Here is a 20,201-nt window from a genome sequence, read left to right on the forward strand (position 1 = left end):
ATTCTTGCCAGAAATACTGTTTCAACTTCTGCAAACCTCCGTGCTGTGCACAGGCAACATTTGTGTGTTTATCAGTAGAGAGAAAGAGTTGTCTAGCTGTATATGGGTTAACATCCAGTCCACAGATTATGAGAACCATGTAGCTATAATAGCACTTCACAAAATACAAACACTTGAGGTCAGTAGAATGTTTGTGTATCAGATTGTTAACCATTATAACAATACAGAAGATTTATCTGACTGCCAAAGAACATGTCAACCACACTGCAATAGGATGCAACATCTTGTTGATGGCTGTGAAGGCATACCTCCACTGTAATCCTGTGATAATGCAGAAAGTGATGTTGCAAGAGATGAATGTTTCACAGAGAATGATGTCACATATACTGACTGATGGAATATTTCCACCCCAAACTGTGATGTAGTTCTCACAACATCATGCCATGCTTAGCACCAATTGATTCAGGGAGTCTTGATGCAAACTGACCCACTCCTCCTTCAGAGCAGACATAAGGCCTTGTTTGTTTTCTGGAGGGAGAATTTTGAGCAGTGGGTGAGAGCCTATTGTCTTTCTACTGGACACTTCCTAACACCACCACACTTATGTGGCAGAGGGAGATAATAGCAAAGGCACTTCCACTTCTCTGACAGTAAACAAACAATAGACACAGAGCTATCCTCTTCACTGATGAAAAGATTTTCACCATTGAAGAGTCATTTAACAGCCAAAACCTGTGCCCTACATGGTCGCACTGCACATGCCATAGCACCCAGAATTCAGAGAGGTTGTCACCCCACTTCAGTCATGGTTTGATGGGGGGGGGGGGGGGGGGATGACATCGGGGTATCCAAGTTGCATTTCTGCAAGGAAAGGGATCAAAACCTCTGCCAAAGTGACACTGCTGGAACCTGTAGTACGGACCCTGAACAACAATTTTGTTTCATGGTAGGCAGTGGACTTTCCAGAGACTGAGTTCCTGCACTCAAGATGAGAACCATGCAACAGTGGTTGGAGGAGAATGTGACTGATCACATATCACCATCTGATTGGCTGTCAGGAAGACCTGATCTGAATAGGTTGGACTTTCAATTGTGGTTGGAGCTTGAGAGAGAAGCCGGCAAGAACCGACACCCATTATCACATCCTGAAGATAGATTTGGAGTGAGCAGTGGCAGCATTTCTGTTGGATATTGTGCATGCTGCCATCGATATGTGGCCTCACAGACTTCGGGTATGTGCGAAGGCAAAATGGGACATTTCAAACATCGAGTGCTGCTATATGCACATTATACACGTGGTTTGTATGTGCTGAAAGCTGTAAAGATTTACTGATAGATTAAAAATTTATGCACTGCTCAAGTTTCTGTTTCCGTGTCGGTTTCTGTTTTTTGGAGTAAAGTTGATTATTTGATGGATTCAGTTAATTTTTGGAGAAAAAGATGTAAATCTGATAGGAGTTCCATATTGCAAAAGTCATCTACCAAAGCTTAGAAGTTACCAAAGCTGGACAGTAAAGGTGTTCAGGATGTGCTGCTTAAAATTCTCTGTATAGTTATTGGCAAGGATTGGAGAACTGATTGTATTTTTGCAATCTATTGTTTTTTTTTATTTGATAAGAAATAAGTTGTGATTCTCATTGGAATCTTGACAGATGACAGATTAATTTGGAGTAAAATTGTTGATCAGAAGTTAGTAATTGTGTGACTTTTTCATGTAGTGCTATCATAATTATCCTGTACACCCTCCTGAGATACATATCAGGAATTTGATGATGATTATGAATGAGGAATATCACTAAAAAGCAGAAACAGAAGATGTGTGGCTAATCTTATACCTTGGACTTTTATTTATAATCGACTATTGGTCTAAGAGGCACATTTACTTTTTGCACTTTAGGAAAATTACTTTTCTAGCCAAAATGCCATACATTTTCCCCCCATTGTTTCTTTATTCCAAGATTGAAATAAATCATCTAGAAGTTGATTTGGACTTGTGTAAGGTAGTTTAAGCTGGTAGCATGATCTTATAATAGTTTCCTATACTAACTACAAGAGATTGAGTCCTCTTCATGCTTGCAGCAAGTGCAGTCTTGTTTTTAAATTGTTATTCTAATTAATTTATTGAGCTGAATTGTTTAGAACATTATGTTAGTCACTATGAGAATTTCTGTATATGAAAGATCTGATTTTTTCTGATATTCAGGCCAGCACCCAAAAGATTGTAAAACCTCTTTAGCAAGAGGATAAGAAGGTATCTGTTGGCATGTCTCTTGAGCAGTTGAATATTGTGGTCTTCAGGGAAGACAGAGTGAGAGAAGGTGTTCCAAAGAGAGAGCAGGGTTAATAAATGAAATGAAAGAAGAAACAGAGTAGTTGGTCCATTAAGTTTGAATCTGGACAGCAAATGAATGTTGACCAGTTTCTCATGCTCTTACAGTTTAGGAAGAAAATGGGGGAACAATGGTGACAGGTTCATTCGTGGAAACACCTATAAAAGAGACGATACAGAAACAGAGCATTATGAGAGGGTGATTGGCATGAATAGATATCATTAAGCATTTTTAAGTTTTACATACAGCACCCCAAATGTGTGAGCACTTTTCTGAGGTTGTACAGATTTAGATATCTGCAGTTGTGCAAGCAAATAGTATCTGGAGTAGAAATGTATGTCTAATTTTTCAGAGCTACAGCTGAGATATGTCAGCTTAAGAAGAGAAATCTGATCCTGTTTAAAATGCAATCATTATCGAGAGTAAAGAAAAGTGAAATTAATTATTTTTTTAACTATGTTTTGAAGTTTACAAAGTTATTCCGAGTTTAAGCCATTAGTTATGAAAGATTGTGAAGCTTCTAATGATCATGTGCTAGAAGTTTTATGGGGAAGAAAAAATGGAGTTTACTTATAACATACATATCTATGGATAGGATTTGAATCAGTGAAAGAAAGTCATTTATGTATAGAACCTTTTGATACTCAAGTATTGGTAGGGCAATCTAAAGAAACAGTCATCAACAGTGACATGTAGCGAATGATTATGAAGGAAGTTGTAACCTAATTGCAGATGGCAGAAGGCAGACTATAATATAGTAATTTGCTGAGCAGGCCTCGTACTAGATCTGTGTCAAGCAGCCATGCGATTTCTGCACACCTTTCCATGATTTGTGTCCATAGATAGCGAGGAGATTTTCTGTGGATTAAGAGTGTCAGTAATGTTATTGTTGATCACTGATTAGAGAGAACTGAAGTAAGAGCAGTTGGACAATAATATTTTGCGTGCTTTTTATCACTTTACTTTCTTTTTAGAATGGCTCCATGCTTTTAGGTAGATGCCATTTAAGTACAAAAGAATTAAAAATATATAGGATAGTTTTTAATGATGGAGCATGTATTAATTACAATAGGTGGGATGCCACCAGGACCAGATGACTTCTTGGTGTTTAAGCTGTTCAGGATTCTTCTAATTTCTTCTGATGAAAGATAGGGGAGATATGCAGTGGGCAGCCAGCAGTCTTTTATGAATTGGAGTTACTTCGCTTAGGTCATCAGTGTAGGAATTGAAGGAGAAGAATAATGCTAATAGGTTAGCTTTGTCTTTGGGTGATGCTACTGTAGTACTGTCTGGATGTGTGTGTGTGAGAGAAGTGAAACATCATTGTGCAAGGAGTGCCCAATGGCTTTATCAAGGGACCAGAAGGCTTGATTGCTATTTCTGGTTTTGACAAACTTAATGAAATTTTGTATTCAATAAAAGTGTAAGTTATAGCTATGTGTAGTGAATGATTTCACTTGTCAGTATAAGAACTTATATTTATCCACCTGAACGAAAGAGCCAGTAATCAAAGGCTGCCATTGATAAGTCATAGATAGTCTTTTGTTATTTTTAGTTTCATCTTGTTCTGTTTATACCTTAGCTCCTCTTTTCAGTCCTATTTCATATTATTTACCTCTATTTGCTTGTTTTTATGCAAAGTATGCATGTTGGACATATAGTTCAAAATACAAAGCCCTTTGCCTAAATTTGACTTAAAGCTCAATGAATGGAATGTTTGAGTTGTGCATGTAAAAGAATAAATGAGATGGGATTATTAAGTTTAGGAGATATTCATTCTGGAAAAATGAAAGGAATTAATTGAACTTAATGATTTCTACATGTCCTGCGTCTTGTTAAAGCATCTGTATTTTTCTTTCAGGAGCCAATTCAGCTTTTTGCATTTTTAACAGATACATCCTGAAGTCTTTTTTCAGAAAGTATTTCATTCTGGTGAAATAGGAAGTTATCAAAGCTCTGGAAATTGGTGGGAAATTACTAAGATTATGTACTTGACTTAAAATTCTTAAATGAGGACTACTGGAGTTGGATTGTTGTGATTTACTCATGGAGTTGGATTGTTGTGATTCAGCACTTTTCAGTTTGATTCATTATTACACTTTGCTTATAAATTATCTTCGCCTGCTTGAGCAAGTATTTAATTATTGATTGCTGTATTTCATCATAAAATGTAAAAAAGAAAAACTGCTTTCGGATATGATTTAACATTAATAGTTTTGTTGTTTTTCTTTTGCAGTATGGGTGTCGTTGGATTTGGTATAGGAAAAAACAATAGCTTTGCCAATACTACCACAGACAGAGATGACAGCAGTTTCAGAATTGGTACAGGTGGAGGCCCTAGGAATGCAAACATGGGACGAAAGAGTGATAGTTTCAGGAGTGCTGGTACAGTAGGAAGAAGGGATGATAAGTTTAGAAATACTGACTCAAGAAAAAAGGCTGACTACAGAAGTGTTGGCTTTGATTATGGGACTGTTAGCCAAGATCAAAAAGATGATTTCGGAAATGTTGGTAATAGACCAAAGGATGACTTTGAAAATTCAGGAATGAGACCGGATAATTTTGGAAATTCTGGTATGAGACCAAGGGATGAGTTTGGAAATTCTGGTATGAGACAAAGGAATGAATTTGGAATACAAAGCAGTGACTTTGATAGTCCTAGTATGCAACAACCAGATGACTTTGGAAAAACAGGCATGAAACCAAGAGATGACTTTGGAAATGCTGGGAGAAGAACAAGAGATGACTTTGATGCTGGCATTAGACCAAGAGATGAATTTGGAAATGCTACCAGAAGACCAAGTGATGAATTTGGGAATGCCAGCAGAAGACAAGGTGACGAATTTGGGAATGCCAGCAGAAGGCCAGTAGATGAATTTAGGACAGTTGGCAGAAGACCAGGAGATGAATTTTTGAATGTAAACAGGAGAACTGGAGATGAATTTGCGGGTGCAGGTAGAAGACCAGGAGATGAATTTATTGGTGCAGGCAGAAGATCGGGAGATGAATTTATTGGTGCAGGCAGAAGACAAGGAGATGAATTTGCAGGTGCGGGCAGAAGATCGGGAGATGAATTTGCAGGTGCGGGCAGAAGATCGGGAGATGATTTTGCAGGTGCAGGCAGGAGACAAGGAGATGAATTTGCGGGTGCAGGCAGGAGACAAGGAGATGAATTTGCGGGTGCAGGCAGGAGACAAGGAGATGAATTTGCGGGTGCAGGTAGAAGACAAGGAGATGAATTTGCAGGTGCAGGTAGAAGACAAGGAGACGAATTTGCAGGTGCAGGTAGAAGACAAGGAGACGAATTTGCAGGTGCAGGCAGAAGACCAGGTGACGAATTTGCGGGTGCAGGCAGGAGACCAGGTGACGAATTTGCGGGTGCAGGCAGGAGACCAGGTGACGAATTTGCGGGTGCAGGCAGGAGACCAGGTGACGAATTTGCGGGTGCAGGCAGGAGACCAGGTGACGAATTTGCGGGTGCAGGCAGGAGACCAGGTGACGAATTTGCGGGTGCAGGCAGGAGACCAGGTGACGAATTTGCGGGTGCAGGCAGGAGACCAGGTGACGAATTTGCGGGTGCAGGCAGGAGACCAGGTGACGAATTTGCGGGTGCAGGCAGGAGACCAGGTGACGAATTTGCAGGCGCAGGCAGGAGACCAGGTGACGAATTTGCAGGCGCAGGCAGGAGACCAGGTGACGAATTTGCAGGCGCAGGCAGGAGACCAGGTGATGAATTTGCAGGCGCAGGCAGGAGACCAGGTGACGAATTTGTGGGCGCAGGCAGGAGACCAGGTGACGAATTTGTGGGCGCAGGCAGGAGACAAGGTGAAGAATTTGCAGGTGCAGGCAGGAGACAAGTAGATGAATTTGTGGGTGCAGGCAGGAGACAAGTAGATGAATTTGTGGGTGCAGGTAGGAGACCAGTAGATGAATTGAATATAGGTAGGAGACCAGGTGATGAATTTGGCAGTGCTGGTATGAGATCAGGAGGTGAATTTGATAGTGCCACCATGAAACCAAGAGATGACTTTAATAATACCAGTATGAGACCAGGAGATGAATTTGGGAATGTTGGCATGAGACTAAGGGATGACTTTGGAAGTGCTGGTATGAGACCAAGGGATGACTTTGGCGGTGCTGGCATGAGACCAAGGGATGACTTTGGCGGTGCTGGCATGAGACCAAGGGATGACTTTGGCGGTGCTGGCATGAGACCAAGGGATGACTTTGGCGGTGCTGGCATTGGACCAAGGGATGACTTTGGTATGAGAAAGAGAGATGGCTTTGGCAATGTTGGCATGAGACCAGGTGATTTTGACAATGTTGGTATAAGGCAGAGAGATGACTTCAGAAATGTTACTATGTCACAGAGTGATAATTTCAAAGACATGGGACAAAAGACCAGTGATTTCAGGAAATTTTCGATGGGTGAAAAGGGTGATAGCTTTCAAAATATTCCCATGAGACATCAAGATGCTTTTGGGAATTTTAACATTCGAGAAAATACTTTCCGCAATATAAACATGAATCAGCAAGACAATTTTCAGATTACTGGCATGCAGCAGAATAACTTCAGAAATACCGATATGGGTCAAAATTTTGGCATTGGGCCAAGTGATCGTTTTGATAATGTTGGAATGGGACAGAATAGCAACTTTGGGAATATGGGCATGGGGCAGAACTTCCAAAATATGAGTATGGCTCAAGCTGGAAACTTTAGAGGAGTAGGCATGGGACCAGGTGATATCATGGGTATTAGTGAAATTCAAAATGATAAAATTGGGGGTGTTGGCATGGGACCACCTGATAATTTTAGGAACATTGGAGCAATGCAGAATGATGCACCACAAAATTTTCGAGATAGTATCAGACCAGGTGATGCCTTTAGAGATTCTGAACTGGATCAAAGTCAGGATGACTTTAGAAATATTGACATGGATATTGCACAGCCATTTAGTCCAGGCAATATGGATATTGAATTTGCTAATCAAGATAAACCTAATTATCCTTCTCACACAGAGAAATTTGAGTCACATGATAATGTTAAAGAATCCTTTGGTAAGTATCCTTTTTCTGCCATCATACTACAATGTTATTATCCTCATCACGTTATAATTTATTCCAGCATTTGGTTAATTTATATACAGTCGTGCAAATGTGGGGGACACTTACCATGGTTGTGTTTAGTAATGTCAAGTTCATATTGTTTAGGTACTTTTACTGAATGTTGATAGGATTTTGTATCAACAGCTAGTACTTTTCTTTACTGGTGTTGTTTGCTGGCGGCCATTTTCCCCCCCTCATATAGGGATTCAAACTGTTCTTGATGAAATGTATGTACTGTACTGAGTGAGCCATGGGGTATATAGCAAATTTTAACCTTTAGAAAAATTACATTCCTTTTCTGTTGCATATTTGAAATCAGATTATTTCCATAGTTGCAAATAGTGTATTTGATTGGTTTTTACTCTTGGATACTTAAAAAGTAAGACTGGAAGAAAAGTTTTTTTGTAGGAAATAACATAAAATTGTGTTTCATTAGCATTGTGCAGTTAAACAAGGTTGTTAGAACTCCAGAAGAATGGTTTGGAGATCATAATTTAGTCATGGATATTCTTTAATTTTGTAGATTTGTGTGATGAAAGTTTTTTTTGATGCTGAAAAGGAGTGTATTACAGTACTGTCATTAGAAAAAACTATGGACTGGATTTAGAATCAGCTGGAGAAGATAATAGGTGGAGGGATTGAGTAGATGAAAGGGCATACTTCTGGAACCTGCAACATCAGTTATGAAGGTGAAGGATAAAGATCCATCCATCATTACATATGATGAATTACCAAAGAGAAAGCTGGTAGTCCATTTTGCAGTAGCCAAATGACTGTCCATGTAATGGGAGCTTAAATGATAGGCCTTTGTGCTAAACATAATCAAATGCCATAGAGAAATCAAGGGCAACCATTTGAGATTTACCAAACTTTTTCATTGCATTTATCCAAAATTTCAGTGACATACACAGAATATCCCCAGTTGATCAACACTGGTGGGATCCACATTGGAAATCATTTGAGAAGTTAATTCCGTATCAGCTGAATCTATTAAAAAAAATTGACAAGTACTCTTTGAGACTACTTCTGAACTCATAATGAACCATAATGCTAACTCCCATTGAAAACATTCTGTTTTACTCTCTAGAGCAGAGTTTTCAGATTATGTAAAAAATAAATTTAAAAAATACAAAAAATAATTAAAAAAAGAAAAATCTTTATCCTACAGTACATTAATACTGTGGTTTTACTACAAACTTTGCATGGATGGTAGATAGGAAGTATTCCACTTCCTATCTGACACATGCAAACCTTGAATTATGAGTGACTGCAACAGATCCTGCCATGCATTTATGAGCTAATTGGTGTTTGAAAACCATCATAAATCAAACCATCCTAATTTACCATAGGAGTTCTGTGTCATTTGTTAAGGTTACATTCTTTGGAAATGCAGTTTTAAACTATAATAACATAGAATAAACATTTTGTTTACTCTTTAAATTCTTTAAAATGTTGCTTATCATGGAATGAGACTACTGAAACTTTAAGTTCCATCACTTTCATCTGTATCCATGAAGGTTCAGAATTTCAATAAATATAAATACATGGGTATTTCTAACTTAACTTTGCATAGAGATCTCTTAAGCAACTTCCCATATCATGTCACCTGTCTTTGAGATATCACTCATTTGAGTTTCTCCAAATTTTCCCATGACTTTTGTACCAGCAGCATGAGCAAGAAGATCCTTGTGAATCAACAGTGGTAGAATCGATACTGATTTCACTTACCAGAATGACTGTTAGGTTTGCACATTATTTTAGAAAATGAGTAAAGATTTGTCTCCCTTAGAAACAGATTGGAAAAAGGCTACTTCTGATCTGTAAGATAATGATGGTATTATCAGGGAGCTGAAGGGTGATTTATCCTATTGAATCCTACACCAGGATGAGAGAGAGAGCACACCCAATCTATAGACACAATAAACTTGTATTATTAGATTATACCATGTAGGCATTCATTGAATCAGTGGAGCAGACACTGTAGGAACAAGAGATATTTTATTTTTAAATTCGAATCACCAAGGTTCTTCTGATCATTTAATGTGAATGTAGAACTATCTGGATAGGAGTATGAAAGGGGCTGGGAGAAGATATAAATAAAAATGAGAAGTTTCAGCCAATAGCTTTAGAGAAATGAACTGTAAAATCATACTTTTGTTTTAGCACCCAAATGCTATGCTATGTGTCATGCTATGCTATGGCAAAGAAAGTGTTGAAAACATGGTCAAGTTCAGTGGTTAGGTTAGGGTGCTATTATCAGAACTGCTTAATTTTTCCCTGTTAATTCTACATTGTTGGGAGGGGATGTGTGACTTGGTGAATGTATCTACCAGTGTGTGTGTGTCGGGGGTGGTGGTGTAAATGGACAATGCCAGGGATCCATTAGGCTGGCATGTAATCAATGTGGGAAAAAGAAATTTATTGTTTTCCTTTTCTAAGGTGAATTTGGATCCTCGGTGTTGGTTGTTTCGGTAAGTTAAGAAAATGTAGAGAGCATCCAGCTTATGTGGCAAAAAGAATATATCATCTACATCTCCATGAAGTAGTTGGTGGGGGGGGGGAGCAGAGAGCCTTGCTGTCACTCCCATCTGTTTGTAGTGTTTTCCTTGCCAAATGAAATAGTTCATGGTGAACTGGAACAGGACTGAGATATTGGGAAGAAGTACAGCTTGGATGCAGTCCAAGGTATCATTGTGTGGAACATTGGTGAACACTGGTGAACAGAGAATGGAAGAGACATCAAAACTGACCATTATGTTAATGCATTGGAGTCTGAGATTTTCTGTACTGGCTTTAAAGTGGGCTGATTTTTTGTATATTTGAGAGCACTTGACTGAATGTGTTGCTAATTTGTAAGTGGGTGAATCAGTGCCATCTGTGATTGGATGTAATGGTACATTTTGTTTGTGGATTTTGGTAGCCCATATGTTTGAGGAGGGGAGGGGTGTCTAGAATTTTAAACCCATAAAATTCTAGACACTGTAGATCTAGTTTACTGATCTCCACAGGCCACCATAATGACCGTTTATATTAATAATCAGTATACGTTGTAATTTCCTGAAAAAGTACAGTTATATGTCCCACTTATAAATGAATACTGTATATACATCATAATACAATATGTTGGCTATTCATAACTGTATTTTTTGGGGGGAATTACAACATAGGCTAATATATAACTAAAATAAATTTAATTAATTCTTCCAATATTTTGTCAGTCAAATTGCTATCATCAGAGAACAAAATATTTTGGCAAAGTCAAATTACTATCATCAGGGAACAAAATATAATAAGATATGTGCATACAGGCATTACATTAAGTAATAAAGATGAAGCATGTCAACTAATAGTAGGCCTGAAGTCCTTAATGCATCCTATTGGGCCAAATTGGGCATCCTTGGCTGTTGAGCTAAAGTAAGGAAGAAGAGAGCTTCCGAAATTTGGGGCAGTTTCATATAACCAAAGTTGTTGAGCTTAGGCAGAAACATATTCAAGGAAAAGTCTTTCATATTTATATTTGTTATGATAGAGTATGGTGGCTTTCTTTTAGCATATTCTGTGGTGGGTGTCCAAAGTCAGCAAGTCCTGAGTGACCGTAGTGATGGAAATATATAGTCTTTATGTTCAGCAATTCTGATGTTGGCTGTCCTGCCTGTTTGGCCATATGAAACTACAAGGGACTGGTAAACATGGCAGATAAGGAATGCTAATTTTTTATATGGTCTGTAAGTGATTGATTTTTGCATGTGCCTTGGATATTTGGAATAGTGATAGCTGTGGGGTAATCTTTGTTCTGAAGAGGGTGTTTGGGGTTTTAATATTTTTTGGATATGGTAGGAATTGTAGCTATTGGCTAAGAAGGTTTTATGAAGGTGGTTAAGTTCATTGGAATGGACACTGTTATCTGAACTAATTAGTTTAGCCCTGCTATATAAAGTTTTAATAATTCCATACTATTGGGATGGAGTGGTGAATGTTTGTGAATGTTTCCACTAGTGTTTGTGTGGGTTTTCTATAAACAGAGAATGCCAGGGATCCATCAAGCTGATGTGTAATTAAATGTCTAGGAAGGGGAGACTTATTATTATTATTTTTTTTTTATGTGAACTGAAACCTGGAATGTTGATTGTTTAGGTGTGTTAAAAATATGTTGAGAGCATCCAGGCCATGTGACCATATGGAGAACACATAATCAACAGTGTAGCTACACAATGGGTCTATATGGGGTAGGGTTTAGAGCTTCAAATGTTGCATGAAGAAATTAGCTTGGGGGGGGGGAGGCAGAGAGCCCATGGCTATTCCCTCTGTTCATAAAATTTTCCTTGCCAAGTGAAATAGCCAGAGTCCATAGTGAACTTAAGGAAAGCTGAAATATTGGGAGGAAATTCAGTTTGTATAAGATCTAAGGTAATTACTACAAGAAAGAGCTATAAGGCTTCATTTTGGTTATGTAAAATTACATAGGCAAAGTTGATGCTAGATCTAACATTATTTCAAAGCTAAATGTTTGTAGAAATTGAAAGTTTCATAAATTGCCCTGAGAGCTTACAAGAATACAATCCTCAGCATTCCTGAGGATTGTATTCTTGTTGACTTAGCTTGCACTACTTAAAAGACATGGGTGCTGCCCAACCAGTCATATATTTGCCTTTTATTAGTGCATTTTTTAAGGTTTCACTGGCCTGGCACTGTTTCAAACTGGTTGGTTCTTTTCAGAGACCAAGCAGAAACCCTAAGAGAGCAAAAACACTCAATCAGTACTAAGGAAATTGAAATGTCAGAGAAACGTATTTTTTTGTAAGTGAACCCTCGGTCGGTGCATAAAAGTAATTACTAAAAGAAAGAGCCATAGGTCTTCATTTCGCAGTGTAAAATTACATAGGCAAAGTGGATTCTAGATCTAATATTATTTCAAAACTGAATGTTTGTAGAAACTATGAAAGATTTGTAAGTTGACCTGAGGGCTTAAGAGAATGCAATCCTTGGCATCCCCGATTTGCCTTAGCTTGCACTACTTAAAAGACATGGGTGCTGCCCAAGCATCCATATATTTGCCTGGATCTAGTATCCACTTTGTCTATGTAATTTTACATTACCGAAATGAAGCCTTATGGCTCTTTCTTTTAGTAATTACTTTTACACTCTGACCAAGAGTTCACTTATGAAAAATACATTTCAATTTCCTTAGTACTGAATGAGAGTTTTTGCTCTCTTAAGGTTTCTGCCTGGTCTCTAAAGTGAACCAACCAGTTCGAAACAGCTTTCAGGACGGTGAAACCTTACAAAAATGCACTAATAAAAGGCAAATATATGATTTTAGGAACAAAATATAATAAGATATGTGGATGTAGGCATTACACTGTTCGGCTGAAGTAGGGAGGATGAGCGCTTCTCAAATTTGGAGTAGTTTCATGCAAACCAAATTTGTTGAGGTTAGGGTAATTTCTTAAGGCCAACAGCAAAGGATGCAAATTTCTGACACATCAGTATCTCTCTATTTGCTTAATCCAGAAGGTCTATGCAAACAGTTTGCCTTTAGAATTTATTGTACACTGCTTGTTACTGTTTTTAACTAATAAATAGTGGAATTTTTCAGTAAAAAAAGCACATATCAAATCCCGTATATAGACCAACCTGTGCAGTCAGTATTCAAACCTGAGATTTCTTCAATATTAGATGTGAGCAGGCTTTGGGGAATACTGCACCAAGAAGTATTTTTGTGTTAAAAATTCATCCCATTCTACATTTCTCATGCAAGATTGATTAAAAAAAAGAAAATCCTTTACATTTTGTGGATGAAATTTTTGCAATAAAAGCTAACACAAAAATACTATTTTTACAAGTGAATAAATGGGAGAAGTAACACAACATATTTGTAAAAATAATAAAAAAAGAAATTGCAGCATTGGACTTATAACATGTTTTTGGATCTTGTGTACTTATATTACTCCCTGAAAGTTTCTAGATCCATGCAGGAAGGATTAGTTGAACTAATTAGAAGTGAGGGGCACGAAACTCACAGGTAACATCAGCATGCAGTTGCCATAAGCTTGCTTATCTTCAGGAACCCATCTGAGATAACTTGTTGACAATGAACAAAAATATATTGCTTCAATATGCACAAAATTCATGCAGATAAAAACTACAGTTGTATTGTTTTCAGAGGTCTTGCCATTCTCAAGTAGAGCAAAGATAATTTAGCCAATTTTAATAATATAAAAAACAGTCTTGCTTTCCAACAGCAAGTCCCTGCATCACTCTCCTTTATTTTAACATTCCATGTGCCAGCCAAGATAAATTGTTTCTTCTTTGGTTATTTTTCACACTCACCTTATCCTGCATAAATACATCATGCCCATACCTCTTTTGCCTGCAAAAAGCCTAGTACTGTTTTTCTTTCTAAAACACTTCTCTTCTGCTCAACAGCACTTCCAAATACTCCTAAATCCCAAGTCTGTCCAACCACAGAATATTATTCTTACAGGATTACAAATCGGAAACTTCTCAGAATTCTTGATTTTATCCTGGAAAGGTATGTCTGCTTAAAAGATGAACCATCAGGCTCCCTCTAATTATTTTCTCATAGATGCTCTATTTCTGCATTGTCTTTTCTATAGTTATTTCTATGGAAGCTACTCTACCAAACTGACCACATTTCTCTAATTGTGTACAAATATGGGAATCTGCTGGTATGACTTTTTTCTTGAAACAATCTTCCTCATTCTTTTTTTCCCATTGAATACAACTTCCAACCCTGTAAGAAACTCATTAACAGGCTCCTTTCTTCTCTCTAATCACTTGCCCACACATGACACTTATCATGTTATGGGTCTTAAGATCTCATGGGTGGGATTGATATTTAAATATCAATATAAAAAAAGAAAGTAATATGAAAGCATTGCATTTCTGCATCAAACAACTTTCAGAAGATGGAAAATGTATTGTACTTTCTAGTTTTAGTTGTAATAAAGAATCATATAATGGAATGTGGTTATTCTGTGTACTGAAGATTAAAAATGGATATTGTCAGAAGCTACAAAAAATCAGTAATAGAATATTAGTAGTTGAGGCTTTCTAATGATAAATAGGTAATTATAAAAATCAAGTGGATATTAGATTCAGCAGTATTTCAAAGTCAAATGTAGAAACTGTGAAAGTTTTTAAAAATAAGTTGACCAGAGAGCTCACGGAAATACACCAGCCGCCGGCATTTGCAAGTTGCCCTAGCACAGACCATTTAGAAAACATGAATGCTGCCCATGCATCCATATATTTGCTTTCTAATTAGTCCATTTTTGACTAGGCAAAAACCTTAAGAGAGCAAAAACTCTATTTCAATACTTTTTGTTTTTCTTTTCATTTGCTTACAAAAAATACATCTTTTCGACATTTCAAGTTTCCTAGTATTGAAAGAGTTTTTCTTCTTGGTCTCTGAAGAGAACCAACCAGTTTGAAACAGCTGTCAGGCTAGTGAAACCTTATCAAAAATTAACTAATTAGAATGCGAATATATGGATGTCTGGGCAGTGTTCCTGTTTTCTAAATGGTCTGTGCTAGGGCAACTCGTAAATGTCGATGGGTGTATTCCCATAAGCTCTCCGGTAAACTTATTTTTACAAAACTTTCACAGTTTCTACATTCGACTTTGAAATAATGGATCTAATATCCACTTGATTTTTATAATTTTGCATCGCCGAACTGAAGCCTTCTGGCTCTTTATTTTAGTAGATAAATAGGTAATATTTCTTTCTTTATGCACATATACACACAAAAAGTTAAACTGCACTGATATCAAATGATATCATATCCATGTTTATATCATACATCAGTGTTATTCCTGGTTAAAAGCCTTTTTTTTTTCGAAAGAAAGCATGTTAATCAAATGATAACTAGAATATTGAGATGCTTAGCCATGTTTTGCTAAATAGAAAATGGGTGCACTAAAACAGATACTGCATGGTACACAAAAGAAATTTATGATTTTTTGTGATAAATCTTGACTTTGGCCATTGCTAGACATGTTAAATTAATTTTCAGTCAAGAGACTTATGCAGAATTAGAAAGCAGGTGATTATGACAAACTGAGGAACCAGCTTTGAACAGTGCCATGGTATAAGAATTTGGAAGAAAAAGATATTATCAGTGCACAGGAGATGGTCGAGGGGAGTTTGAAGAAAGCAGAATCAAACCACATATTACCCAGAGTCATGATAAATTGGGTAGGAGTTAAATGCATGAGCAAAAAAAAAAAAAAAGGAGTTAAATGCATTGCAGAAAAAGTTGTGGAGGGTATGTAAAGAGAATGGTGATTAGCAAACTCATGAGCGGTACATAGTGCAGGCAAGAATGGTGATTGGTATAGTAACGATGTCAAAGCTGATGAAGCTTTGGCACCGTTAGGAAATCCCAAAGAGTTACTTTAGCAGTGTGGTGAGTAAAAGAAAGAATGGCTATGGAAGGAGGATTTAATACGTGCTGATAGTGGGAGGGTAACAGAAGCAAAATAATTACTGAGTGATCATTTTGCAATGGTTTATCAACCCAGGTTGGTATTGCAGTGCCAGATATGGCATCAAGGTAGATAAATTGGATGTGCTTGTGTTGCAGAAGCTTGATACAAATATGTTCATTGGTTTTAGATGGAATATTGGCCTGTGTATTGTGCATAGGAATTGGCAGCTTCTCTGATCAGACTTTAAGTTAAGCCTCAGTTCTGGGAAGGTGTCTAGGGACGTGGAAAAAAGGACAAAATAGTTGGGTTGCATAAAGGACACTCCAAATCACAGGCAGCAAGCTGTAAGCTAATCAGCAACTCTGAAGTGATGGTTAAGGTATTAAAGTTGCTTAAAGGCAGAATTCAGGCATGGATGGATAGGAATGTGACTGTACGTTGTGAGAAGGTATGGTTTTTGTGAAGGGTAAATCTTGAGTAATTTGATTACTTTTTATAATAGTGATGCTTGAGTTAGATAAATTAGTTCCTACAGATACTAGAGGACTTTGCATTCAGCAGGATACAGATAGATCATTTACATCATTTGGATTAAATAGGGATGGACAAAAAATCTGGTGATATGGATAAGAGGATGGTTAGACAGACCTCAGAGTAATAAATGAAGGAATTGAATCCAGCTAGTGTACTGCAGAGTTCTTAGTCTTTTGCTGTTTAATTTGCACATTGATTGGTGGGAAATGGTTGAAAGGAAAATAATATTCTAATGTTTACCAATAATGCAGAAAACCAGGAAGAGCAATAGTCATTGAAAATGATATAGAAATCCTGCAGATTGATGTAAGGTTGGCAGTATGAATAAAGGTAATGGCTACCACTTTAATGTAGCAAAGTGTAAGGTAATGCACTTTGGCAAGAAGAGATCACAAGCTGCTCACTATATGTTGATAGATCTGGACTACAAGAAGTTGATGAGGCTAGGGATTTTAAGTAAGTTTAATGGATGTATTGCAGAGGTAGCCAAACTGCTCATCAGACTGTTGCTTATATGTTGATGAGCATATTGATGGTGGTGAGGATAGCAAGTGACCAAATACGTGATATCTATAGAATGCTTCCTACAAGGGGTTATTAAAAAATTATATGGTTACAGAGGCTAGTAAGGCAAAAATGAGATGATAGAAACATAAGTTATTAATTTGTTTTTATAGGATTGACACTGAAGCCTTTTTATTATCTTGGCAGTAAAGGGCTCTTGAAATTGTAGAAAAAAAGAGTCGTTAGCAAGGGTGTCATGACTGTGTTTTGAATGTGGTTAGTTTGTGTGTTAAGGGCCGCTTTGGTCTTTCCTTTACTTCTAAGATAATAAATCTTCAATGTCAATCCTATAAAAACAAATTAATAACTTAGCAGGAAAATTGGAAGGAAAGAAGAAATTCATTAACTTTGGATCCCATAGATTATACTGTGAAAAATATATCATAGGGGAAGCTGCTGCAGAAGTTACAAAGAGAATGAATTAAGAGGAAGAAAAGTTTGTTTGGAATTTGAATCAGTTGAGCTGTGAAAGCACATTGAATAGCTGCTACATAATTTGAGAGAGATAAAAACAATCAGGCAATTTGTTTCGAAGAAATTGCTATGCACATTTACCAACAAGGTGTCCCAACAATAGTTTTCCTCTAACCAGACAAATTAAATCACCTTGAGGAATATATAGATAACTGACTGGCATTAACACTGATATTTCAGTCTTCATAATTCTGAACATTTGGCTCCTGTGGTGCTTGTGCCATTTCTTAGTATAATCATTAAGATATTGTGTACATGATACAAATAACCCTTTCATGTTTTCATATGAGGAAATTTCATTTTGATGGTTATCATACTCTTAAACATGTTATCATTAATATGTAAAAGTATTTTAGACATAATCTTTCATGATTACAGTACAGAGCAACCAACATTTAAATTCAAAAGTATTTGTACTTAAGTCCTTTTATTATCATAATTTAATCCTAAAATCAGTAAATCGAAGCAGGCTAATTTCTTGAATATTAAGTTCATAATAAATCCTTAATCCTTTTGCCTTCAATTTTTTTAAGTAATGATAATTCCACTTTATTCTAAATGACTACTCTTCATTGAAAAACAAGTGATATTGCTCAAATTCCTTCAAAAATACATTGCTAATATGATTTTTTTTTCCAGCTTTTGAAAGGGAAAGACCACCTTATTCCAAAAAAGATCTTATGCATCCTGCAAGAGATTATAAGCGTGCATCAGAAAAAAGGCGCCAGGAATTCTCTCCAGCTTCACGCCAGCCAGAAAGAAAGCGAATGCGAAGTTTGCCAAAGAATGTAAAAGTCAGTCGTACAACTCAGACACCACACCAACAGATATTTACTTCAGCAGTGCCAAAACGCACTGTTGCTGTTTGGTGTAAAATTGCTAAGGAAAAAGATGCCCTTTTGCAGTGGTACTTTTCTTCAAAGCCCTGGACAAAGCAAGAACGTCCTTTAAAGAATGAGCCACCTCCTACTCAAGGAACCTTTGCCTTCTTATTTAAAAAGAAAGCAAATCCATTAAATATTCCTAAGCAGGCAGGAGGAGTGAAAGCACCCGATGTTTCAGTGCAACTGTTACAATATCGTGCTCCACTTCGTAATCAGTAGTCCTCTACCACATTGTTCTGTTCTCCCCCCCCCCCCCCCCTCCCTCTTATTTTTAAAGTACATGTATTTTTCCATAGTTAGCATCTGTGCAGAACATTTCATTATAAAGGGAATATTTTATATACCTGACACTAAAGTGTTTTAAATATTGAACAAATGAAATATTTGTACAGTATTTAAAAAAGTGGCTGTTTTTAAATGGATATGTTAACTGATGTGATTATATTCACATAGTTCATAGAAATGTGCATTAATTTCCTTGCCTTCATTATTACTAAAATGCAATGAAATTGCAATGATTGCAAAAACTGTTTCTTCAATTCATTAATTAGTCTTCTTAAACTGATTAATTCCATTATCAAAACACTGAAGAATATGTATTTGTTTCAAGTAGGGACTTTTTTGTTTTCTATTAAACATTGAATGCTATGCTGCTGAAATTAAAGCTTTTCACCTGAAATGTTAATCTTCATTTTGAATTGTACATCCTGCAACATATTACAATAAAATATTCCCTTACTTCAAAGCCTGTGCATCATTAGATTTAGCTTATTAAGTTGATGTTATTTCAAATATGTGATGATAGTACTGTGTTTGTGGTTATATTGGTGATCACATGTCTGAGTTTTACTTGTTCTAAGGCTTAGCTTAAGTGAAAGTTGAAAAGATAATTATCTTCCAATGAGTGACTCATGTTTTTAATTCAGTCTTGTCTTGAATGCACATTTTCTGTTCACAATAAACATTGTCATAAATCTTGTTATTTATTTTCATCTTATTTGAACACAGTTTGCAAAACAGCTATTGGCTAACATTAATACATATAGAATTATATCATGAGTGGTAATGAATTATGGGATAGGTCAGAATATTGAATGATTTTTAAACATAGCTATGCAAGATACTGCTATATAGTGATGTTACATAAGTGTATTTTTATAGAGTAGACTGGATATGTGATCAAAAATTTGGAAATGATTGTAAAAATTGAACGACACTATTGCAATTACTATAATGCCTTCCCTGTTGGGTGTAACCAGAGTAGAATCTTCTAGGTCATTTTCTTTTCATTTCAGAAGCAGGAAAAAAAAACTTAGTCTGGTCTCTTAAAAATCTTGGGCCTGGGGAATTTTACCCCCCCCCCCTCTTCTAGTCAGAGCTGAGTGCAGGTATTGTAGCCATTCAATAAAATTCATTTACAATGACTCAGTGCAGCTTCTTGTATTTCAACAGATGTGATGTAGTGCTGTTACTTGGGATACCAAAATACAAGAAGCAAAGGTCAGTGAAGGGCACTGGACTGTTGATTCATACTTGGGAAGTTTACTATGTGTGAGTGAGAGAGAGAGGGAAGGCATCAGCTTATTGACATACCATGGCTTTTAGCATGATTATGATAGTTACAAGTGATACTAGATGATAATTACAATTACTTCAGTATTCAATTTGCATTATCATTCATTCAAGATGTAGGTATCTTGTATATTCCAAACTACATGTATGTAATGATCTGAAACAGTCATAAAATAAATCCTATAACTTTTCATTCCTTGAAGGGTGTGGACAGAAATTTTTTAACTGCAACATTTGAAAATGAATAAGAAACCAGTCTCTGTCCACAGTTAATCATCAATAGTT

General features: G+C 36.8%; 1 protein-coding gene across 6 annotated transcripts in view; it reads left to right on the top strand.

Moving 5' to 3' along the window:
• LOC150094789 (uncharacterized) overlaps positions 1 to 19,326 on the top strand; it is a 151,302-nt gene extending 131,976 nt beyond the window's left edge. For all 6 annotated transcript variants that reach the window (XM_090411535.1, XM_090411536.1, XM_090411538.1 and 3 more), the window contains 2 exons: positions 4,567 to 7,388; positions 18,100 to 19,326. In XM_090411535.1, the coding sequence (XP_090267661.1) occupies positions 4,567 to 7,388; positions 18,100 to 18,563 (3,286 nt within the window). In that variant the 3' untranslated portion in view covers positions 18,564 to 19,326. The remainder of the gene's footprint in view (positions 1 to 4,566; positions 7,389 to 18,099) is intronic.
• Positions 19,327 to 20,201: the final 875 nt, after the last annotated feature.

The sequence above is a fragment of the Typopeltis vanoorti genome, chromosome 21 (assembly GCF_054136105.1).
Source record: "Typopeltis vanoorti isolate ZY-2024b chromosome 21, IOZ_Tvanoo_1.0, whole genome shotgun sequence".
In the NCBI taxonomy this organism is placed as follows: Eukaryota; Metazoa; Arthropoda; class Arachnida; order Uropygi; family Thelyphonidae; genus Typopeltis; species Typopeltis vanoorti.